At 39.2% G+C, this 25957-nt stretch overlaps 1 protein-coding gene across 4 annotated transcripts in view; it reads left to right on the top strand.

The window, feature by feature from the left end:
• The window catches only part of dmxl1 (Dmx like 1), a 63455-nt gene that overhangs the window by 22183 nt on the left and 15315 nt on the right, over positions 1-25957 (top strand). For 3 of the 4 annotated variants that reach the window (XM_085294879.1, XM_085294878.1, XM_085294877.1), the window contains exons 20-41: positions 386-641; positions 3733-3866; positions 4705-4891; positions 4983-5093; positions 5344-5513; positions 6211-6308; positions 6459-6624; positions 7707-7835; positions 7961-8099; positions 11644-12395; positions 12703-12801; positions 13128-13295; positions 14763-14954; positions 16723-16799; positions 20219-20340; positions 21948-22205; positions 22553-22758; positions 23010-23155; positions 23361-23446; positions 23562-23763; positions 24882-24999; positions 25365-25427. In XM_085294879.1, coding sequence (XP_085151005.1) covers positions 386-641; positions 3733-3866; positions 4705-4891; positions 4983-5093; positions 5344-5513; positions 6211-6308; positions 6459-6624; positions 7707-7835; positions 7961-8099; positions 11644-12395; positions 12703-12801; positions 13128-13295; positions 14763-14954; positions 16723-16799; positions 20219-20340; positions 21948-22205; positions 22553-22758; positions 23010-23155; positions 23361-23446; positions 23562-23763; positions 24882-24999; positions 25365-25427 — 3879 coding nt within the window. The remainder of the gene's footprint in view (positions 1-385; positions 642-3732; positions 3867-4704; positions 4892-4982; positions 5094-5343; positions 5514-6210; positions 6309-6458; positions 6625-7706; positions 7836-7960; positions 8100-11643; positions 12396-12702; positions 12802-13127; positions 13296-14762; positions 14955-16722; positions 16800-20218; positions 20341-21947; positions 22206-22552; positions 22759-23009; positions 23156-23360; positions 23447-23561; positions 23764-24881; positions 25000-25364; positions 25428-25957) is intronic. The other variant, XM_085294880.1, reaches the window with a different exon arrangement.

Genomic DNA, 25957 nt, shown 5'->3' with positions numbered 1-25957 from the left:
GGATTGAAGTATTAAGTAGCTGGCTTCCAGTTACCTGCGTGTTGCTTCAGCTAATGGAGCTTCCAGTGTAGTTTCTTGAGATTTCCTGACAGAACTAAGTGCTGAGTAAACTGTATAATCAGTACATGCCAAAGTCTGCTATTTGGTATCGCTACAATATGTTTGAAGCACCAAAGAAGCATTATTTATGGGCTGTTTAATATTTTATTTAAAAAAAACTTTTAATAATAGTTGTCTGATTTCCACAATAGCTTAAGCAGTAGTAAGGTGGACCGATACAATTAAAAGCCATGAAAATTTCCAAAAACTGCTTTTGTTGTGGTTGCTGAACAAAATCTGAAATGTATTCTGATTTATTATGTTGATATTGTTCATCTGTCTTCAGGTTCACCGTGCCAAAGCTATCCTCTCCCATCTCGTGAAATGCATTGCTGGAGAAATCATAACACTTCAAGACAGTTCCACCAGTCCCGAAAAACGTGTGCGGTCTCGAACCATCAGTGTTGGGGGCAGCACAGCCACGGATCAGAAGATGTTCAGCAAAGCAGAGAACTCGTCCGCTGACTACACAGAGATAAGCTCCATCCCTCCACTGCCTCTTTACGCCCTTCTAGGAGCTGATGACGACACACCAAAACCTGGTGGGTATATACAGCATGTGATTTGAGAATAGTGGTCCCTCACTATAACGCGGGTCACTTTTCGCGGCCTCGCTGTTTCTCGGATTTTTTCTGTGCAATTTTGCATGCTTTTTTTTTTTTTTTTTCTTTTTTTCTTTTTTTTTTTTAACAGCGTGTTGTGTTCTCCGTCCTGATTGGCTGTAGACCATTGTCATTCAGTCTCCTCCGTGCAGTGTCTCCTGTACAGTCACATTTACATAAATCTTTGATCGCTAGCAGTGTGACTCTGAAGTGCTGTACTGTTTGTACGTTTTCTCCCCAACAAACACAACAATATCAACAAAACATTTTGTACTGTCAAAGGCATGTGCGGTAGCCTGAAAACAGGGTTTGATCTTTGGTTTCATTCTATAATACTGGACTTAGTTTTCTACAAAGGTTTGAACTTTGAGGGTGTTTAAACAAGAGAGAAAAGTGTGAAAATGTTCATGCCTGTCTGAGAAAAGTGTATGAAGTGTGCCAGGCAGCAGGAAAAGAGAAGGTTATGGATGTAATGAAGGACGAGATGTAGAAGGCTGTGTGATAGAAGACGATGCAAGGGACCGGGAGCAACTGAAAGCAGAAGAACAAGAAGACTTGGTGAACAAGAACACTCTGCACCATGGGTACAAAAGCATAAGCCTTGGCTTTTTTGTTTTTCTACTTTTTGCTGCTGTTTTTGCCTTTTTGTTTTCCTTTGTTGACCTGGCACTCTGCAGGTGAAAGCATTTCACGACTAAGACTGAAGCCTTATTCACACAAGTCTAATATTATTATTTGAGACTTGTTGTATAAAGCTCGTTGAGTGCTCAAGTGGAATAGCAAAGTGCTATAAAAGAACCAGTCCATTTACCGTTTATCTTGGGACCTCTATGTAATGATTGCAGAAGTCAACTGTGACCTGATTCAAAGTAAATGTTCCACAGCTAATAACATAACATACTTCATCAAACAAAGATGTTCTGTGATAGTATAAGTCCACTAATAATCAGGATGTCACTGATTTCTTTGATATTTTCTATAAACAGCATTATGGATGCTCTGTTGGCAGTTGAATGAAAATAAATGAAAGGTAAAAGGCGAGCTTGAATCCATCAGAATAACAAAAGTCAGAAGCATGACTTGCTTGGCAGCATTTTGTAAAGAACTTGTTGCCTTTTTTTTAATATGCTCGGCAGTTATGTGGCAGCTTATTAATATTAATATTAGTGCTGTCAATAGATTAAAAAAATTAACTAATTAATCTCACAATTTTCTCTAATTAATCGTGATTAATTGCAATTACTTGATCAATAGCCTGGCTAGCTGGCTTTTTCAACTTTATATTTAAGCTTGTAACAGACATTTATGCAATATAATGAAGTAAATGGAGAATAAACACAAAGAATGTGTGCTTAAATTCAAAGAGAATTTGAATAGTTTTAGCACAGGTTCTTTTTAAAAACCTACATACTAATAGGTAAGTATACACTAATATATAATATATATATATGTTAGTTCTTTCAAACAATTACAATTTTTAATCGGACTCATCACAGGGTTACTGTAGATTAATTTTGATTAATCACAATTAAATATCATTCATTTTTAATCTACGTTAATCACATTTCATTTTGCATGAGCAAACAGACTCAGAAAAAAAAGGGAAAATATATGCATTTAACATGTTTATTGAACATCTTGAACATTCATGTTAACAAAAAACTCTGTAAACACTCTCTCTCTGTCACGCCTGGGGAGGCACTTAAAGTCCTTGAAACGAGGAACCAAAGCTATGTAAAGCAGCGGTCCCCAACCCTTTTTTGCGCCACAGACTGGTATATGCCCGACAATATTTTCACGGACGGGCCTTTAAGGTGTCGCGGATAAATACAACAAAATAAAACTAGTACCGGTGCGGGGAAAAAAAGAAGTTTTATCCACAACACACGTGAAAAGACCCAGGAAAACCGAGATAACGATAAAAAAATAACGCTGAAAACCATACATTTCACACCCGAGCCTCAACTCTCGCGGCCCGGTACCAAACGACTCACGGAACGGTACCGTGAGGTAGACTTACTGAGTCCCCGATGTTCCGTGAGTGGTTTGTCGGAAGCTGGATGACGTGTTAGCCAAAGTCCTAGCAGCATCCCCGACTAACATATGCTTCGCATCAATGTCATATTTTAAGCTGCAAGTGCTTCGGTGAAAAGAAAATTCCTTTTTGCACAATGTGATTGGTTCAGCTGGCCGTTACTCCCAGATCAACTGCCCATTTGCGCATGTGTGAAGGTAACTACTTGGACAAACTGCCCGAAATGCGTGGACAGAAATATTTCAGGGATTTTGAGTCATTCTGCACTCCAGATGCATTAATAGCGTTAAATTTTTTTTATCGCATTAATCATGATGACAGCTTTAATAACGTGTTAAGTTTGACAGCACTAATTAATATTAATATTAGGTCCCCAGGGGTATCGAGAGACGTCAGTAAATCTGAGTGAAACACAGACTTTTCATGCCACGTGAATATGCAGCATAAAACGTAGATGTTGGGGGGTATTTTTAAAGGTCATACATAAAGTCCCTTGTTAACACCAATCCCATGTGAATAGGGCTTATTCCTCTGGAGGCAATAACAGCCCTGAACATAAAGCTAGACCAGTGGTGACAGTTTGATAGTGCTGAATTGAAAATGAATGTTTATGACTTTTTGAGAGTATGCCTGCATATTTGTCAGAAATCAAAAATGTTCTGCAGATATGCATTAAAGCAGGTACACAAACAAGAACAAAGAAATGGTATTTATATTGTAAAACCAGTTACTATTATTAACCACCTCGCCTTAAGGTGAAGAAACTGAGAATAACAACTACACTTCTTTCAGATTTTCCCTCATTATCTGTCTGGGGATACATGGTGAAAAGAATGAAAGCAAATGCATGTATACAGTTTTGGGTTGTTGTTTTTTTTTTTTAAAGCTCTCTGATATTTTAATCTGCCATCTTCCCAGCAGGAGGATACTTTTCTTCAGGCCTCTTGTGAAATACTTGTCTCATGTTATTTAACTCTGTCCTACACTTCCTTACAGATAAAGTGGGCAGTGTGAGTGGAGATAGTGGGCATGGTTCCAGCCACACCGATGCTTATGATGAGCTCTTTCACACACCCAACGTGATGGATCTGGACCCCCTGGACAGTGATCAAGAGAAAACAGGAAATAAGGTGAGCTCTTTCGGTATTCCATTGTATAGATTACAGAAAGCATTAATCCAAACCGGGACTCTCTCCCTACCATTCAGTGCATGCAAATGACATGACTGTTAATTTTCTAAGAAAACTGATTTTCTGTGCTGTTGTGAAAACTTTGTGACACTGGGTTCATTTAGACATGCAGACTCAGATGTTTTATGCAGAAGGATTTACTGCTGCAAGATCAATAATCGACATATTATCACCCAGTCCTGAAAGCACTTGTTTTTTGGCAAGCGGTATTCATATTAATTCTAGAAATTTGCTTTAGTACGATATAAAAATAACACATTTTTAACCTGTTTATGCTGGCCCATTTATATGCATCTTTGGTGCACACATCCTTGGACCAGGGACACTGCAGTGAGAATAAGACTCTTTCTGAAAGGTCCATCAGCTCATTCCTGCCTGCTGTGTCACATCTGGCTAAAGCTCCTTTTTACGGCAGGAAATGTCCCAGTGCTCCTAACAGGCCGTCTGTTCTTGGTAGCCAAGACATGCATCTCAAGGTTTATTTTAAATTTACTCCTGCCTGAAAAAGCAGGCCAGTCGAATCTTCATGATGGGCCTTATTAATGCATTAAAAATCTACATTATTAACTAATCTCTAGATTTTTGAAAAAAAGGTTACTGCATTTGAAAAAGCTTATATAGTCAGTTTACACATAGAATATCATGCTTATGTTGTGAAATTGAATCCAGTGATGCTGTATTCTGCTTTGTAACATTATTGACCGATTCTGTATTGTCTTTTGTAAATTGGAAATATCAAACAGTGAATTTAACAGGTTGGCACCTTTTCTGTCTCCAGGTTATAGACCTGTCCCAGTACAGTCCTACATACTTCGGTCCAGAACACGCCCAGGTTCTGTCCAGCCATCTCCTCCACTCCAGTTTGCCAGGATTAACTCGTATGGAGCAGATGTCTCTCATGGCACTGGCTGACACCATTGCTTCTACAAGCATAGACCTCAATGACAGCCAGGGCAAGAGCAAAGGTACTGCAAGGAAATGATAACATAAATACAGACTTTTCAGATGGGTAAAAATTTAGTAAATAAGCTCTGTTATCATTCTTTTTACCTCCAGGGGGAGAGACATTGGATGAGTGCGGTCTGAAGTTCTTGCTAGCTGTCAGACTTCACACTTTCCTCTCTACTTCGCTGCCTCCAGCCCACAGAGCACAACTACTGCGGCAAGGTACAGTGGTGTTGTTTCAAACTCTTTTATGTCAAATGTCCTTCAAAAATGATGCGAGGTCTTGATTTTGAGTCTTTTGTGAACTTCTGCTTTGCTGCTTGTAGTTTTATAGCCCTGTTATCACTGTAATTCCTGAATGGGCAGAAACAAAAGTTATTGACATTTTTGTTTTTTACTGCGTTCTGTCACAGTAATGTCATCGCCCCTTGTAAAAATAGAGATTTATAATTTCCTTTTCCTCTCTTTGCAGGCTTGTCAACATGTCACTATGCCTGGGGTTTCCACTCTGAAGCTGAGGAAGAACTCCTGAACATGCTACCTGCAATGCAAAAGGGAGAGCCAACCTGGCCTGAGCTGCGCTCAATGGGTGTTGGCTGGTGGCTTCGCAGCACTAACAAGTTACGCAGATGCATTGAAAAGGTGAGGCGAACAAGTTAGCTGTCGGATCCCAAATGCTAATCCCTGAGCCAGTGCCACTTTTGTAAATTGACTTATTTGAAGTAGAAATTTTCAGACTATAGTTGGTTATAAATCTGCGTATTTAAGAGTTTGCTTTTTTTTAAATATCTTACTAAAGATTTAATGATCAAATAGTTCATGATCTGGTAATTTATGGGATCTACATGGTAATACATATTAGAAACTAGTTTGAAGATCATAAACACAAAATGGGAAACTATTTTTTGGTAATATCTTAATGGCTATTCCCATGAAAAAAAGAACAACGTACAGTGAACGATGTAACATCGGTTTTCGATTGTATTTTGCGGAGTGAACATTAACCAATAAATTGATTCAATTAATTTTTTTTATCTAGATTGCCTTTTCTTTTTTTTTTCTTCAAAAAAAAGCATCCGTATAATTTAAGCGTGCACACTTAACAGCTCTGAAGGATTTCAAATAGTATGTTAGGCCTGTTTGCTTCCTCATGGGTGTTCAGTTTATAAGTGAAATACTCGCAGGTATATGGGAGTACAGTTGTGCTGAGGCTGCTCTAAACTGCAGCATACTGAGTTACTCCCTAAAATGACCCATAAATTTGCAACTTGTTCTGTGGATAATGCTGTGTGGTGTGCGGTGGGAGAGACTGAATGTACTTTTCCTTCTATTTTGTCAGGTTGCCAAGGCTTCTTTTCAGAGAAATAATGATCCTCTGGATGCAGCTATATTTTACCTTGCACTGAAAAAGAAGGCAGTGGTTTGGGGACTGTACAGGTAAATGAAACTGGCGTGATTTTTGCATATGAAATACACATACAGTTATCACATTTGTTACTAGATTTAACCAAGGCTAGCTATGTTAGAACGCTGAAGACCAGTGAATTTAATATTTCTGCTTTCAATCCCTAATCTCATTCTCCCCAGGTCTCAGAAGAATGCTAAAATGACAGAGTTTTTCCACAACAACTTCAGCGAAGACCGGTGGAGAAAAGCAGCACTGAAAAATGCCTTTTCTCTGCTGGGAAAGCAGCGGTTCCAGCATTCTGCAGCCTTCTTCCTTCTAGCCGGCTCCCTTAAGGATGCTGTGGAGGCAAGTGGAAAACAGACATAAAACAGTGTTTCCAAGAACCATCTTTTTTCCCTTCAACACCTCCGACGCATCTCAGCTCGCTAAACCTCAGTTAGAAACCTTACTGCAGTATGAGTTAAGTCAAGTGCTCCTCCTTTTCATTTGCAAACTGCCTGTAACTTAGTAAGCGTTGGGGGTTTTTTGTGTTGTTTTTTTTTTTCCCTCAACAGTTCATAGTCAAGGGCAATGTTTAATGATCTATTCAAAAGCAGAGAAACCACATTGCTCAAAAACAGAGCACACCAGCAGTATTTCTGTGGTGTTCTTTGTATTATTAAAACACCTCAATACATTTCCACTGTGGTGTCTTTGTCAAAAGCTTTTAGCACAATTCTCTGAAGCATTTTTGATGTTGGCAATTGACTCTTGGGTGTTGCTGTCGCTACTTCTTTTTGGGTGAATTATCAGTTGCATGTTATCTCATTCATAAACCAGCATCTGTGACCCCCTTTTTAGACTCTACTTAATGCCTCTTACATTATATTTGGAGAGTGCTGGTTAGTTAATGTGAAAACATGTGTTTGTTGTGAATAGTGGTTTGAAAGCTTGGCGTCAATCAGTGCGAGCCACAGAAATGTCCAGAAAGCTGCTCCTGGTCATGTCGATTGTTTAACCTTTAATTTGTCAAGGTTATTTCTGTTTAGTGAGTCCCTGAAGCAGTGGGTCACATTATTTCATCTGCATGAGTAACTGAAAGCCCTTTAAGCATTTTATGGAAATAAGCACCACTCAGGCAAAGGGCTATCATTGACTTTGCTCAAGTCTGTCTGACTGGGAGGTAGTCTCATTGATATGCACCTCACACCTTCCCAGTTGGGAGCAACCACAACAACTTGAACTAGTCACTCAGTTTTTGCTGTGAGTACAGGCTTTTGTTGTTTGCATTTTTGGCCCTTTCCTTTCCATTTTGACAGGTAAACAACAGTTTCAGATGATCAACACATACCAAGTCATATGTATTATTTATCTGCTCTACCTCACTCAGTCTTGCCAGTAACAGAATCCACTGCTAAAAAATACCTGGCTTCTTTGTCGTCCTCTAGGTGTGTATAGAGAAAATGCAGGACCTCCAGCTAGCGTTGGTGATCTCAAGGTTGTATGAGTTTGAGTTTGAGACGGCATCCACCTACAAAAAGATCCTCCAGAGACATGTTTTAGGACAAGACAAACAGGTGTGCAGACACCAAAAGTTGTTTTTTCAGTTTTAAGTGTATAATTTGAGCAAAATACCAAATGTTTGAATCCATAACATGAAAAAACGCAAGATGAGCCGTTGTAATTAGTTCATGAATTTCAGATTCCGGCACACCAAGACCCATTTCTGCGGAGCATGGCTTACTGGGTCCTGGAGGACTACAGCAAAGCCTTGGATACTCTACTTGAACAAAAAGCTAACATTGCCAGATCTGGGTCTGCTGAGAACCGATATGACACTGGTAGGTCTGCTGTGCTCTTTATGTTCTTTAACTAGAAAAATTCCATAAAAAAATATATTTGTAACAATAGATCTGTTACACTTGGTTTCACTGTCTGATTCACATTACTACAATCTTTTTCTTTTTTTAAGCTAATTAAGAAATCAAGAAAATAGGGCATAGTGAAAATTTAGGTTCATACACATACCATCATTTCTGACCACATTTGTTTTAATAGCTGTCTACAGTGAACTTTAGCTTTTCTAAATGGAGTTTCTCAGATAAATTTAAGTATAATATAGGAATCCAATCCAGTTTTCTGATTTTTATCTTACCACTCCTTTAAAATATAGAACAGTTGTTTCAAGGGCCATTTTATTTATGAATGGAAAAATGTAATTCAGCCAGAATCTGCCTGTCAAAAGATTCCTTTGTAAATTTCTGTTTGATATAGCCTTTGTTGTCAGAATATCAAAGGGCTGTCCAATATAGGTTGTCAGATAATAACACGAGGTAGACTGAAAGTGCTGCAGATTGTAATACACACTAAGGTTAAGTCCTCATTCACAACCTTGCAACTATTTTTGGTTCGTTAAGTGAGCTGAAATTGCACAAGGAACCTTCTGACCACAGAGCTCAATTTATTAAAAGAAATTATAACCAGCATGAATTATGAATGGATGAAGAAATGAACTTAAAGTGAACCTCACTTTGACTTAAGGGCCCAACCAGTCCCACATTAAAATGCTGTGACATGTGGTTGGTAAATGATGCTTCTCAGAGCATGCTTAGTATGGTTCTAGCAAAGGTAACACAGCTTATAAAAACTGCAAAACGGTTCTTTAACTCTGTAGACATTTCTGCTGCCAGGTACTCTGACATTTTTATACCTCAATGAAAATGAGTGAACATGATGCTTCACCTCTAATTTAACTGTCAGTTTTTGAGCTTCCATCTACATCAAATCAAAATTTATTTATATAGCACATATTAAAACAACAATGTTGACCATAGTGCTTCACAGTCAGTAAAAGCACGAGACAATTAAAACAAACAATAAAACAGGACAACAAACAATAGGTAACAACACAACAAGCTAGAACAGCCAACTAGTTAGAATCAAAAGCCAAAGTAAAAAGTTTTAAGACGTGATTTAAAAGACTGGATAGACTCGGCAGTACGAATATGAACAGGGAGGTTATTCCAGAGTTTAGGTGCCACGGTTGCAAAGGCCTGGTCACCTCTCGACTTCAGTCGAGACCTAGGTTGTGCTAGGACCATGTGATTGGACGATCTTAAGTGCTCTGCTGGGATTGTATAAGTCGAGTAGTTCAGAAAGATAGCTGGGCGCTAAATTATTCAGAATTTTAAAAGTGAACAAAAGAATTTTAAAATCTATGCGATATTTAAAAGGGAGCCAATGTAATTTGGCTAAAATTGGAGTTATGCGTTCATAGATTCTCGTACCTGTTAAAAGACACACAGCTGCATTTTGAATTAACTGAAGCTGGTAAAGAGAAGAGTGTTGGAGGCCCAAGTAAAGGGAGTTACAGTAGTCCAATCTGGATATGATAAATGCGTGGGCAAGCTTTTCAAGGTCCTTTAAAGGAAGGAACGGCTTTGCTTTAGATATCTGACGCAATTGGGAAAAGCTGTTTTTTACCACAGTGGAGACCTGTTTCTCAAGTTTAAAAGAGCCATCCAGAAACACTCCAAGGTTTCTTACAGTGAGCGAGAGATGGCTAGCGAGAGGGCCTTGGGAATCAGCTAACTGGTCTAGCAGAGTGCGACTACCAAAGACTATGATTTCGGTCTTATTCTCGTTCAATGTAAGAAAATTATGCGATACCCATATTTTAACTTCATGCAAACAGTTGAACAGAGGTTGCAAAGAAGCAGACACATCGGATTTCAAAGGTGAATAAATCTGGATATCATCAGCATAACAGTGAAAGGAGATGTTGTATTTTCTAAAAATTAATCCCAAGGGCAACATGCACAAAGGGAAAAGAGCAGGACCGAGCACGGACCCTTGAGGCACACCACAATAAATAGGGGCAGAAGCCGAGGAGTGTTGCCCCATAGCAACAGAGAACGACCTCTCTGAGAGGTAGGATTTAAACCAAGATAAAACCGTACCTTTGAGACCAACAACATGTTCCAATCTTGATAGAAGAATGTTGTGGTTAACAGTGTCAAAAGCAGCAGTCAAGTCTAGTAAAACTAAAACCACGGAATAGCCAGAGTCAACGGTTAAAAGAAGATCATTAAAAACTCTAAGTAAGGCTGTCTCTGTGCTGTGGCGAGGTTTAAAACCAGACTGAAACTTTTCATTAATACCATTTGCATCTAAAAAGGTCTGAAGTTGTTTTAGAACTACCTTTTCCAATATTTTGGAAATAAAACGGAGTTTGGAGATCGGCCTGTAGTTAGTGAGACCATTAGGGTCAAGATTTTTCTTTTTCATAATAGGTTGCACAACAGCATGCTTAAAGACAGACGGTACACAACCTGATGACAATGATGCATTCAGCAGAGATAAGATACAAGGACCAATAACATGTAAAGCTTCCTTAAAGAAACGAGAAGGAAGAATATCATGCGGGGAACCAGAGATTTTGAGATGATCAATTATATCTTTTAAAGCAGAATAAGACACTGGCTCAAACTGTTGAAAGACAGTCAAGCATTCAGAGGCTGGAACTGGGTCTAAAACTGATGATGAATGAGATGGATGAGAAGCCCTTAGAGCTGAGATTTTTTCAGAGAAATACTTTAAGAATGTATCACAAAGAGCAGGGGAGGCATCCCTATAAGTGGTAGTGCGAGGGTTTATCACAGAGTTAAAAGTATTAAAAAAGGCTCAGGGGTTGTGGCTATTAGTCATAATAATGCTAGACAAAAAGGCAGGTTTGGCAGCTTCAACAGACTTTTGATACTTAGATAAACAATTATGGAGGATGTCCAGAGAGACATGGAGTTTGTCTTTCCTCCATTTTCTTTCAGCACGACGACATTCACGCCTAAGGGCGCGAGTAGTATCATTTAGCCAGGGTTGTGAGGATTTGGCACGTTTAATCCTCAGAGGTGCCACAGAGTTAAGAATGTCAGCGCATGTAGTATAAAAGAGGTTAGCAAGCTCATCCGCTGATAAAACCCCATTACAGTTAGCATCAGAGAGGGGAGAGTCAAGGAAAGCATCCGTGACGTGAGCGATTGACTGGGAGTTAATAGTGCGCGTTTGCCACACAGGACCATCACTGTTCAAATTCACATCGCTACAGTATTAAATAAAACTGGGAAGTGATCAGAAATCCTTGCCGTGAACACTGGTGCCATCTTGTATTTGCATTCGAGTGACAAGATAAGGTAGTTTTGTCAGTCATTAGTTCTCTCATAAGTGCATACCTGAAGTTGTCTGAAGCTTTGACAGTGATTCAGTTAGGTCAGGTATAGTTGTATTTTGTTTTCCTCTAATATCACAGCTTGTCTTTGCAGGTATTGTTGCTAGGACTCGCCAAAGAAATAGATGAAACCGTTTTGTCTAACTTTCTGTCTGTGGCAGGTACCTCTTCTGTGTCGGCTTGTAACCCTGAGGTTTTCAACTTTTACACTTACCTGCGTACTCACCCACTCCTCCTTCGCCGGCATTTTGGCTCATCAAACAAGGCAAAAGTTGGTCTGACTGCTGAGGTTCGCAGCGCTGACTCCATCAGCCTGGATGAGAGAAGACTGTTTTTCACAGCTGCATATGCACATTTGCATGCAGGGTGCCCTATGCTTGCACTCGAAGTCCTCTCCAAGATGCCCAAAGTCCGCAAGCATTCTAGACCCCAGGATGATACAGGCAACACTGCTGAGCTCAGTGTTGGGAGTAGGAACGGACAAGCATCGGACCCGGATTGGTGTCAGTCAGCTCTGAATGGCTATGAGTCAGATGGCAACAGCTTATCAAACAGCCGGTCGGATTCAGTGTTAAGTTTCGATTGGAGCCAGCCGTCAGTGGTAGTTCCAGATGAGCCCCTAGAGCTGAAATGGGATAGCGACAAAGATGATGAAGAAAATGATGAGGATGAAGAAGAAACTAAAAATGGCAAGAGTGGCAGTGGTAGTGTGTTCCACGAACCAGTATCTCTGGTTGAGGAGAGCGAGGACAGCAATGATTACATTGAACCGTCTGATGATATCCTGGTGACTCAACTGAAATTTGCAGCGTGCTTGAAGATTATGACCAATGAGCTCCGGACACTGTCAACAGGGTACGAACTGGATGGAGGAAAGCTACGTTACCAGCTCTGCCTGTGGTTAGAAAGAGAGGTACTGACATACACATATTTAAACAGCTTTGCAAACTTTGAGGTCAAATTTCATTTTTCTTTTTTTTTTTTTAATGTGTTTATTCATTCATTTGTGTTATATAACAAGTCTTTCTGCAGACTTGAAGCCACGCAATAAAACTTTTGTATTTTACATAATGCCCACACATCTCCTTCTTGCCTTTATGATTATTGAGCATCTTGTCTGTGTGCATATAAATGTTATATTTCATGGATGAGGAGCGCCTTGTTGATTAATTGATTTTTAAGATCGGATTCTGTTTTGTTTTTGTTTCTTTTCCCCTCAGGTGGGGGCTCTCCAGCATTGCTGCAGCTATAAGCGTTGCCTGCCAGAACTGTCAGTCCAGGGTGATGTCCCTGTTTCTGGGTTAGTGGAGGAGGAGCAGGTGGGTGTTGATAGCTGGCTGCTTGCTATATTAAAATTAAAACAGCAACGATATCTAATGACGTACTTTGAAGAAATATTATCTCTGTTTGTCAGACATGCATACCCAATTATATATACTTACCCTTGCACAATGCACCTACTGTGTGTTTACAAATTACTTTAGAAAACCCACTACTTTTTTTTTCTCTATTGTTGATAGACCACATTAATATATACCATTTCAAAGCATGCTGCTTTTTGTTTGTGCCCTACCCAGGTGGGTGGATTTACAGAAAGGCTGAATGACTGTCTATAAAACTAATGAAGTCTGAATGTTTTTGCCAGCCTGGGAGCCCCCGTGGTGACAGCCACAGGAGCAGGAGACACTGGCTGCAGAGTAACCAGCCCTTACTGAGGATGTTTCTGAGTTACTGCAGCTTGCACGGCTCACACGGAGGAGGTCTGGCCTCTGTACGCATGGAGCTCATACTGCTGCTTCAAGAATCTCACCAGGTAATTAAAATGGCAACTTTTCTTTCAGTTGGAGCTGTTTTGTCAGTGAATGAATGAACAATAGTAATATTGTTTTTTTGGGGGGGATTTGATATGAAATGTTTAGTTGATTACAACATAATTATAATTCAGGTGATTCAGAGGAAGATTTTCTCATGCTTTTCTCTTTGATTTTGCGTTTATCAGCGTGTTTAGAATTAAACATGAAACTGTTTTTTGCTCATTGATTACTAGTGTTGGTCTTCATGGATTTAAAAGTGACAAAAGTGATAGCTTTAAAGTTTTCTAACACTGCCATGTTTCTTAGTTTGTAGTTTTGGTTTGGTTTTTCAAAGGGGCTTCTTGCAGTAATTTATAGTCTTATTAATTGAGTCTTAAGCAACAAGTCAAGAATAATTAATTATGACTGTGCTCTCTTTATGGCCACTCTGTTGTCTTACAATACTTGAATACTGCGTCATATTTAAAGCAGGTCTTTTTCACTACAGACAGTGAAGTATTCTGGGCAGTATAATCCGCCCAGAGTTTCCACTTAATTTAACTGAAGCATATTCTCTTTGAAGGGGATGATACTGGGCAGATGAGTCAAAGAGTACGCATGATAGACGGAACATGAAGCCATCTGAATAGCTTGTGTTAGCACACACCACCACGCGCATGCACACACCTCGTTGTTGTGCCCAGGCAACTGTCTGCACACTGCCAGCAATAGGCCGACAGGCTGTACTGATTCCTGGAGCTCCTAAGGGAGGGTCGTGCCTCAGGCTCGCCATTAGAGAGTAAAATTTTAGGAGGTAAACAATTCAATGAGCCAACATGGGAACAGTGCTATTAAAGGTTAGCACAAGTGATGATTTGAGATAAAATTGGATTATTTTGTACAAGCTCTGCTCCCATGGTTGTCAAATTTAAACTTTGGTGTCAAGGAAATTTTTGCATTTTTGCTTTTGCCTTGACTTCAGTCAGGGTGCAGAGCTTCTGTTAAGATGGTGACAGCTGAATGTGATTCATCAAGAGTGACGAACATAAGTCTGTGGTATTCTTACACACAGAGTCATATTCAGGAATTTGGTAGATACATAAAGAACCAGACATCCCTCCAGTGCCAAAGCTTTCTTTTTTGCTCATTAACTGTCATTCACACAAAATGTATGTAGAAATCATGTATGACATTTACACGAATTGGCTCATCTTGTCATTATAGCTACAGAAAAGGCTGTGCTGTCAAAGGTTCAAAGCAGCTCCCCTCTGTTCCTTGTTCTTTTAGTGAGGTGTCTTTCTTTCTTCATCCTAAAGAAAGAAATAAGAAAGTAGAATCCATCTACATTTTCTTAGTTTGCTAAGTTTACTGTTGTGTAACCTTAGTTTGTGTCCTTGTGTATAGGTGTGGGGGTTTGTATTTACTATGATAGACATCTACAGATGTACCATAATGATTTGACACTCATCTATGACATTTGTACCCAGGATGACTTCATCCAATCTGTGGTGACGGTGACTTCACAGCCCACCTCCATCCCTCTTTTGATGGCTTGTACAACCAATGTAAAGACAGTGGTGGCCAATCCACTTGTCTATTTGACCAACCTGACTCACGACATCCTGCAAACCATCAGTGCACTCGATTCTCCTCCACATCCAGATGTTGTTACCAACGAGGTGAGACAATTAATTTCCTCCTTATCCAGATAATTAAGAGTTGATTTTGTTGTGTTATGTCTGTAGGTTTATATACTGCATACTGTTGTGGACATATGCTTTTTATTTGGATTATGTGTGTGCCAAACCGTTGAAAGATGGAGAGATGTTGCATTCAAATAATATTAAAAACTGTAGTGAGCAGTTTGTGTTTTTGCACCAACATATGTGCACAGTAGAGGTTTGCAACAGTTTTAACTGTGTAGTTTTCTTGGCATCCATGAAGTTTATTAGTAGGGCTGCACCGAATCCTGTGAAAACCTCTATACGACACTCTTCTCGCTCACATTGCTTCTGTTTCTTTGGGGTTTATGGTCATTTGTTGATACATAGCTCTCTTAAGGTCCCTCCACAGCATTTCAGGCAGCCTGGTCAGTCTAGACTAGACTGGGCCAAAGCAACACCTTGATTCTTTTCTTTTTCTGCTGTGTTAGGGGTCACTGTTCTGACATGGTCCAGTATGGATTGAAGCTTAAGCTGTCCGACAGATGCACTCTAGAAAAATATGGTATTTAAAAGAGGTCATGGTAGACTAAATGACTGAGATCCTGTAGCTGCAAAATAAGCTAAGCTCACCTCCTATCCACTGTCATACGTATCACCTGGTATGAGGTGCTTGCTTTTTGTTTGTTTTTTTTTTGGGGGGGGGGGTTTACCAAACATGTTTCCATGCGTTATGCTAGACATCTCCACTTTTGGTCTCATCTGTCTAATGGACATTGTTACAGAAGTCTTGTGGTTTGTTTAGATGTAATTTTTGCAAACCTGAGCCATGCTGCCATGTTCTTTTTAGAGCGAAAAGGCTTTGTGCTGGCAACCCTTCTAAACAAGCCATAGTTGTTCAGTCCTTTTCTAATTGCACTGACATGAACTTTAACATTTAACATGCTAACTGAGGCCTGTAGGGTCTGAGGTGTAGCTCTTGGGATTTCTTTGTTTTACAATTTCTCTGAGCATTGCACAGTCTGATATTGGGGTGAATTTGCTGGTACATCCTCTCCTGGGAAGAATGTGGCATTGTGTTAACACACACCTGAATGCGCCAGACCAGCAAACACTTCTGCTTTTATAGAGGTGCTCACACTTGCTAATGATCAAGTGTTGCACCTGTCTGCTATTTGCCCTCTCAGTTCCTCTAAATGTACATAGTTTTTCAGAGAACCGCAGTCTTGTGAAATCTTGTATATTGATCTTTTATATACAGTATATGAGACTGAGCTGTAAATAAACCTATAAATGTCAGGAGACTTTGCAATACGTAACATAAGAATAACCTGGGGTAGTAAGGCAAATGTTAGGCAGTTTTAATCAGAATTGATGTTAATAGATGGTGTGTGTGTGTGTGTGTGTGTGTGTGTGTGTGTGTGTGTGTGTGTGTGTGTGTGTGTGTGTCCATGAGTGCTGATTGCTGCCTTATCATTAAACTTGTTTCTAGAGAGATTTTGGTTCATTTTGCAATATTTTGAGTCAGAATATATTTGCTATGCTGCATATAGGAGGCTGTTTGCACATGAAGCATTTGTGTTTGGGAAATGAAAAGGAATGTGTTTTTGTATTCAACAGATGAATGTGTCAGTCACTTGTCTTTTAGCTGTTATTTGCTCTTGATCAGATTTCTGGGAACTATGCGTTGATTGAAAACCAAACTTTAAGTGTAGCTTAATTATTGAACTCTCATGCTAATTAATGTTTTATTTTGTTGTTGTTTTTTCATTGCTTCTTATTTCAGATCTATGTGATGCACACACTGGCAGCCTCCTTGTCTGCCTGTATATATCAGTGTTTGTGTGATGGACACACATACAGGTAAGTGTTGCAAGAACTTTATTTCCTCATATATTTATTTGCTCTTGAGCATTTGCTAAATACACCCACTTTACTATACTTTTTAGACTTTTAATCCCTAACCTGTCATGTTACAGATACTATCCATCAAGGTATCATGAGTACATGAGTAGCTTTATACTAAACTGAAATCCACCAGGGCAATTTGGAAAAACTCTTACATAACCTGACCCAAAAGGGTTGGAGCTCATTGTGGGTATCCACTGGGCTGCATCTCTGAGCAAAAGTCTTGAATTCTTTATGTATTCAAGCAAAGCTAATTACACATTTCTGTTCATTTTCCATCACATTCACATTGAATATTAAGACAAATTATTAATCTGTCATAACTACTGTTATTATATGTCCCTGGTGGTTCAATTAAAGCCAAAATGCTGCCAATAATAATGCACATTTGTGTCCTCTGGTTCACCCTGTATATGTGTTAGTGTTTTTAGGCTTATTGGAGCAGAATAATAAGAAATAATGGGGACAGGACCTGACTGCTGGTAACCAAGCATACTTTATAATGGGAGCGTAATGCAGTCATACAGCCAAACACTATACATGTAATAGCAATGTAGAAACTGCTGTTCAAGATCATCTAAGCATATTCTTTGTTTCAGATTTGCACTTTTTTTTTTGGGAGGGGTGAAATAAAGATGTGTTGGACGTTTGCCACACAGAAGTATGACAGTTACTTGTCTGTTTTGATCATGTTGAGAATGAATTATAAAAGCTGCAGGGCTGCTGTTTGTCATTCTTATTGTAAATACTTAATTAGATTCTTGGTTTTGACAGATGGGAGGAACATTGTTTATTTAAGACTCTTATCTACCATAACTCCCAATCACTCTGACAACAACCCAGAAGGATTTAAGCTTAGAATGGATGAGTGTGTTTTTATTTCTAACATTTTTTTTAATGACCCATTTGGCTTACAGCCCTGTTGCTATGTGAGTTCCTTTTTTTCTTTTTTTCTTTTTAAAATAATGTAGCAAATTTTATTAACTAGTGCTTCACCAGACTGGGACCTGAGTCACAGTGCCGTGACTGCAGAGAGACTTGCTCGTGTGTCATGTATCAGAAAAGATGAAGATTCATTTTTAAACTGAGAGCAAACTTTCATTATTCTTTCAGAGCAAGCTGTCCGACCTCACTATTTCAAAGTTAACACGACTCTAAGTGATGTGATTAAATGAGCACATGGTTTGGCATCTTTCTCACTAAATACTTTAAACGTGTATACACACACACACACACACACACACACACACACACACACACACACACACACACACACACACACATCCCATGCTGTTCTGAGTTAAATAGTGTAACTAAATTTCCAAGGCAATTTCTAATTTACAGTTTTTCTCAAATGTTAAAACACAAAAGCCAATCCTGTAACCCAAATGACCAGTAGTCTAAACACATTTACTAAATGTAGCCACCATATTCCAGTACCATAAACACATGTCACATGAAGACACAATTCACAAAACACAACCCTCTGTACTCATAAATCTAAACACATTTTTCCTTGCTAAAACACATGTTGCAAAACAACTCTGCTCATATCCTCAAATGAAAGCCCATGTGATGCAAAATGCTTGCCACAGTCACCAATCTTTGAACACAGGGAACACACCTGGCGTCATTCACTACACACAATGACTCAAAATTGAAGACACTTGTTGCTAATGCTGTACCCACATGTAAAAGCAAGTTCAGAGTGCACAGTATGCTGAAGGTTCCAAACAAACACAATGGATGAAGGCAGAGTCAGGGGAAGAGGAATCTGATGCAGAGGAGGGAGAAGAGCTGGCCCTGGAAGAAGAGGAGCAGGCCAATGAGGAAGAGGAGTTCAAATGAGAGGAGGAAGAGGAGCGACCAACGAGGAAGAGGAGAAGGCCAACATGGGAGAGGAGAAGGTCCAGGAGGGAGAGCAAGACAACCTCGCACCATCATTACGGACGAGATGCGAGCAACAGCTCAGCGACATGATGCCGCACAGTGATTGTGGTGTGTGTGTGTGGTGTGAATAACGTAAATAAAAAAACTTCACACCCTGTTCATGTTTTCAAGATTACTGTTGTGTGCAATAGATTCTGTTTTTGCATTGAGTTGTGTTACAGTAGTGTACGTACATGCAGGATTTTCTATAGATTTATACTACTCATATGAAACTCACAAATCTAAATGCCTAATCCTCTGCAGAGATCTACGACGATCCGTTACTGTATAGCTTCTAAAATATGCATTGGCAGTTATGAAACAAAGAACCTTCTCACAAATTGAGCATTGTGTTTTCAATTGTTTTGCTGTAGTGTGTAATGCTGTGTATAGTGTTTACAGTTTTGACAGCTTCGAGCTGCTCTCTTGGTGTGGGAGTTTGAGTTTTGCAGTGGGAAGGTGTGGTTGTGTTTATGTAGCTTTAGAGAAGGGTGTTGTGTTTGGACATTGGGGGACCTGGTGGTAACGTTTGTGAAATGTGTTTTAGCATTTGAGAAAAACTGTAACACTATCTTTGTTATGGTAATTATAATATAAAAAATCTCCCGTTGTGCCGCTGCAGAGGTTTGATGAAGCGCTTTTTCCTCTTGAGCATCTGAGCAAGTGTGTGAATTTTTCAAAAGGTATTTTGAGGATGTAGGTTGCGGGGGTTGAGTGTTGCAAGGTTGACAGGGTTTTAATTCTTTTCCTTCCTACCAGTGATTTTGTTATCTTCAGTCTAATTTGGTTAGGAAATCAGCCAAGAGGTGTATCAAAATGAAGCCTAAACATACGTGAGGTTACAATACCTGCACAGTTGCAGCATGTGTGGCTTTATGAATAAAGTTTGTTGTGAAAAGATGTCTTCAGAGTTGTGACTTGCCGCTCCTTCTGAATGACGTTCCCTTTGACTTTTGAATTCTGTTTGAAGTGGAGGCAATTGGGTTTTTTTTGTAGGAGCTTAAAGGGGGACTTATTGGATGTTAGAAACTTAATAGACTCCCTGGTGACTTGAGCATTCCATATTCTCTATAAAGATTTCCTCTCTAACCGTCCAAGGATTTTTGTATGTTCGAAAGCCACTTGATGTGAGAACTCGGGCACTGATGTTTTCTTTATTACATAGCGTTTCTTCTCTATCACCAAACAGCATATATAGGCAGCTAACCTGAGATGCAGCCCATTAGTATTTCATGTCCTGACAGAACAGAGCTCAAAAGTGGTGTCTCTTAGAAACAACATCCTAGAATTGGGAACAGAGTAAAACATTTTAGCATTATATATTTACACCACCTACCCCTTCCTTTCCTCACTTTTCTGTACAGCTTTTCATGTTTAATATAAATGTTTGGCTTCGCAACCTCATACTTTGCGGGATCGATTTCTTGTTTCTGTTTCTCCCACAGCCACGTGAACCATTTCACTGGGACTGTGTACCAGAGTGTTTTGCTGTCTCAGAAGCAGCCTCTCAAAACTATAAGCATGGATGAGTCTGTTCAGCCCAACACTTCTCCTGCACAGTGGCCAGGTAAATCAATCAAAACAAACTTTTCACACCGAAGCATATTTTAGTTGTTTTCAGTAAACAAGAACAGTAAACAAGTCTTTACCAGCTCACCCTTCCTGTTTGTGACATGCTGCAATAAATCTTGTTATCGGTATGCTGTTTTATTTCTGCGTCCCACCAACATGTCATATGTTACACACATGGTTATGTTTTAATGCTTTTGTCTGAATAATTCACTTTAGCTACCTTCGCCACAGGTATAAAGTACAGATTAGTTGATCTGATTAGATTTTCAAGTACTTTCCTGCATTAATTTGCTTTTAAATGAGGAAAGACTGAGATTTTTTTAATTAATTAATTTCGATAATGAAACTGCTTTTAAGCTACAAATCTGTGCAAATTAATTAGCTAATGGACTAAGAACACCGACTGTGAGCCTGAAAACTCAAGAACAAAGCATTGCATAAATGTCTTAATATCACGGGTCTTCCATACATAGGGGATTTGATGGGATTGTGGTGTTTCCTACTGCACAAGTTTCTAAATTAGTAAGATAAAAACTTTTTCTAAACTTCTCTATGAACTCTTAATTATGAACACTATTAATAATGTGACCATGCATGGCACACAACATAAATATTGCCTTATATGAATATCATGAGAAGACATAAGACACAAGGCAATATTTAAGTTGTGGGCTATGCTATGATACGCTGTATTTATTTCCTTATGTCACGGGCAGACATAGAGTCAATGTTCCTTTTGTTAAAATGGCTCGATTTACTGAAGTGCACTGAATTGTTATGCACTGTAATATTTAAACCGATCAAAGAGTAAGGATTTTGGGTTAAACTACTAGGATCATTTTTTGACGTCTTTTTCTTAAGCTGTATTGCAGATAAGGTAAATGCACTAACACACACACACACTACATCTGCAGGAGCTGTTCAGCCATCAAAACCCATGCCATGAAGCTCCCAGTTTTTGTTCTGATGTTAATGGAGGAGGAGATTTGGAACCAGCAGAGCATTGGCAGCTTTCACACATAATACACCTCAGCACTCAGCAGCCTCGCTCTGCACTGGCAGAGTTGCTGTGGTTCCTAAACGCTTCCACTTTGCAGTCAGACAACTTTCTGTTGATTGTGAAATATTTAGGACGGCAAGAAATTTCATGGACTTGTTGAAACAGCGGCATCCTGTTACAGTACCACACTCAAATTCCCTGAGTTCTTTCGAAAGACCCTTTTTCCTTTTCTTTCCTTCTTTTTTTTTTTTAACAAATGCATGGCTAGGTGCTTGATTTATTACACCTGTCCCAGTGAGACTAAAAACTAAAGACAAAGATTAAGAGGTGTGGCCTAATACATTTGTCCATGTACTGTATACGATGTCACCAGACTCATTTAAAACTTTAAATGTATTACTTACTTTTTAGTATACTTCTATTTTCCATGAAATGTTTCTTAAAATACAAAAAAGAATGCTGTCTGTGGGGCTCAATGTTTTACTCAGCAATTAGCAAATGTAGTTTTTTAGTCTATATTCAGATTCTGCTGTCTAAATATCTTTTTTTCTTTTTTCTCTTTTTTTTCCCCCCCGCTGTCCTTTACTCGTTCCTCTCACCAGGTATCGCCTCTCTGATTCGTCTGTTGAGCTCAGCAGGTGAGGAAAGCCAGCCAGGCTTAGCTGTGCTGCTGTGTGAGATCCTGACTGCTGTCTTCCTCAGTCTGTTTGTTCACGGCATGACCACTCACTCCTGCAACGAGCTGTTTCGCATCATGGCACACCCACTCAACAGCAAGCTTTGGGTGACAGTGTTTGGAGGAGGCGCTCGAATCCCTGTCATCGAAAAACTCAGCAGTCCAACAAGGACGCCCCCACCAGGTGATTCATTTGGAGGATGTAGTTTCCTTTGTGACACTGGTGTGTTCTTCTGAAGGTGACCTTGTAACTATAAACCACTTTACTCCTGTTAAATTAATTGGACTGTTAGCGTAGTGATATCCACCAACTTATTTGTGTGGGTGTGGGTTTGCCTTAGTGCTTGCTACTGCTTGGTAGACCTGATATAAAGTTACTGTAAATATTTGGAAAAAATCTAGGCGCTTTATTTATTTATTTATTATTATTTTTTTATTTTTTTTAATGAGCAAAAGGCACAATCAGAAGCATTTTAATGGCAGCTTGAAAGGGCGATTTAACACACTCTTAACTTTCTCTCAACACTCCAGCCTCACCAAGTGGCACAGACAGGAAGTCCAAACGATTCAGGCTTCTCTCATCACGTAGCGGATCCAAGGAAGAGTCTGGGATAGAGAGGGAGGGACCATTGAGTCCAAAGCACCATGTCCCTGTTGTGGAACAGGAAGCTCCCTCTATCTTTAAAGAACAGTTCGTCCCTCCAGAGCTCAGCATTTGGGATTACTTCATCGCAAAGGTAATCCAAATATTAGTAACAGTGGTTAAGAAGTGGTTTTAAAACATAAGCCTGCATATCTGCTCTCATTTCTGTTGGGATTTTGTTGCATCTTCAGCCTGTATAATGATAGAATGACTTTTTAATATAACTTCAATTTAACATCTTCTATAATACATTTAATTTTGTAAGTTGTCTCTTCTTTCCTTATACGGTTTTGTTGTTGATCTAAACAATTTTGTTTGTCTGTCTTCTGTTTTCTTGCATTCAAGCCTTCACTACCACCGTCAGAAAACAGAGTTGATTATGACTCCGAGGCGAGCCAGGGAAGCGAAGATGAAGACGACGACGATGAATATGATGATGTGTTTGATCCCAACTCACCGCAAAGGGAGCATTCAAACCACAATTCGTACAGGTATTGGCACAGCACTGAGTGCATATTTCTCCAGTCAGTGACTCATTTTTGAGCTGCCAAGATTTAACCTGAAGCTCTTTACAGCTGCTTGTCTTTTATTTATTTGTGCTGCCTCTAAATTTTTCTCCACTCTATCTGAATAAACCTAAATGTAATTTTTTAAAGACTCTATTTCGGTTCTAAACTGGTTTCTTCTCCTTTTAAGTTGGTGTTTGATGCGGCTGGCCATGGTTCAGCTGGTGTTGGCCAATCTCAAGTCTTTCTACCTTACGGCAGGATATGATTTGTTAGGTAAACACTAAAATATACGCCAGCCCCTCGGATGTACATCCAGGATGTAAAGAAGCACTGTCCTATTTCTTACTGCTTGTCTCAGCTAGTCTTATTGTCTTCTTTTTAACCACAGACCTGCCTGTGGCCTCTCCTTTGTGTCATGCTGTGCTGAAGACGCTGCAGCGGTGGGAGCAGGTGCTGCAGAAAAGGCTGGAGATCTTCGGGGGCCCCCCTTCCAAGTATATCTCCACCCACCTCCATGATGAAATTGCCACACCTGGCCCCGCCCTCCTCAGGCACAAAACCCTATTTGAAGCATCAAATACCCCTTTCAGGTATTGAATCAGATTTTTTTTTTTTTTTTTTTTTTTTTTTTTTTTTACTTTTTTTGTCTTGTGGTTTGTTTATTTATTCATTTTTTTTCTCTTGTGTATCCACAGAGGTCCTCAGTCAATGCTTTGCATTTTCCCCATGTTTATTTCCACAAACCTGTTTATGTCAGTACTTCTTCATATATTTGTTATTTATTTTGGCATGTAAGTGAGGTGGCAGTGATTCAGTTTGTGGCCTGGGGTAAAGTTTTCATCTACAGCAAAGTAAACACATCAGCAAAAAAAAAACAAAAAACAATATTCCCTGCTTGTGCATGCAGCTTAAGAGGAAAGTGCCCAACTGTCTCTGCATTGTTTACATTCAAATTCAGGCTATGACTCACAATGAACAGCAAGTACACCTCTGTGTACTGCTGATGTATACTGCTAATTAAAACACTGTCTTTAACAGCGTCCACATGAGTGGAGAAAATTCCGATTGGCAGTTCTAATAAATTCATTTGCAGAGTTCTTAGTGGACTCATGACTTACACAATTTGCATACTGATGGAGAAAATAAAGAAATACATCGGTTAATTTGGCTTGGGGAAAATGCTAAATGAAAATTTGTATTAAAGGTATTATTAATAATATTTAAAAGTGAAAGTAAAACAAAAGAAAGGAAACGGCTAACCTAATAATCCATAAATAAATAAATGTGGATAATTAATGGATCCAAGTCATCCTCCCTGCCACTTAGTGGACATCCAGCTGCAACAGTTTTGCTAACATCTGCTTCAGAACAGCAGACAGACAGAAGGATAAAGACATATTAATTACTGTCTGTTATTTACTTTTTTCCTGTTTAACTGGCTACTGTAAGATAGTAAAATCACAAAAATTGGGATTTTACTAACTCAAATATCTCTTATCTTTAATAAATTGTGGAGTAAATAGAAAAATATTCAGTAAATTCAAAAAATCAGTTTTTCTCACTTTTTTAGACCACCATTTTATCCATGTGCAGACTGACCCCGTTGGATACCACAGTAACATAGTCCATGGATTTACTGTTCTTTGAACAACATCATTCGTGATTTGTGATGTTAAATGCACATTACTGTTGACGATGTTCCTTTCAGGTCCAGCCACCACTCGGCGCTGCCAGTCAAACGTTTATGGCACTTTTTGGTGAAGCAGGAAGAAGTGCAGGAGACCTTTATCAGAAATATCTTCACCAAGAAACCGGGCACACATCAGGTATTTACATCATATCCCCCTGCTGCATGATTGCGTTGCTGGCACATTTTAATCATAGTCACTGAATAACACATTAACTATTTTGATATGATAACAAAATGCATCATTCCCAAGCTAAACTGCATTATTATTGCTTTTACATCCTTGTTATACTGTTTTTGTTTTGCATGCCAGCCTCTTTTTTTTTTTTTCTTATTACTGCCTCCAGTTGCATTATTTTCATTCAAATAATTCCACCTTTTTTGATTAACAGCACAATAATTGAGTCTCTGTATGTGTTTGCATGGCTTGCCACTGGTGGTGGTTGCACTTGTGTGTGTGTGTGTCTGTGTGTCCACCCTGTGCTGCTTCCCCTGTCATTAAAGTCGGTTGAGGACCAGACTGACAATATGAAATGTTCAGGGATGGACGAGACAGGAAACAATCAGGTACTGTTTCTGATGAATTTTTGCTCATGATGTTGCAGTGGGATGGGTTGCTAAACAAACCTCAGTATCTGTTGCAATATTTAACCAACTGAAAAATCAAAAACTGAAGCTTTTGATTTTTTTTTGCTGAATGTGCATCAAGAACTACATTCAGCAAAAGCTTAAATGTAGTTCTTGATGCCTAAGATTGGTACATACGTCGACAGTGATGGATACTGAAAGACTGCGGGTGATCAAATGCCTTGCAGGTATAGCATGCTTGCAAGAAATGTAACATTCATGTCAGATGTTGTGTACATTTTTTACAAGTTTGACAAGTCGGCTTCAAAAAAATCCTCCCACATTTATTTGCTCTTTTTTTGTTTTGTTTTTAGGTTGGGTTTTTTGTGTGGTTTTTTTTTTTTTTTTTTATTTTTTTAATTTTTATAAATAAGTGAAAATCACTGTTGCTTCAAGGCTGTTTAATTGGTCACAGAGTTTTATAGTTTATAAGGGACTTAAATATGAGTTTTACATATTGTCCCTATGAC

Source organism: Mchenga conophoros, linkage group LG12 (genome assembly GCF_057382185.1).
Source record: "Mchenga conophoros isolate Kocher_MC1m ecotype Shallow Benthic linkage group LG12, M_conophoros_male_GT1.1, whole genome shotgun sequence".
In the NCBI taxonomy this organism is placed as follows: domain Eukaryota; kingdom Metazoa; phylum Chordata; class Actinopteri; order Cichliformes; family Cichlidae; genus Mchenga; species Mchenga conophoros.
This window is presented reverse-complemented; position numbering and strand designations above follow the sequence as displayed.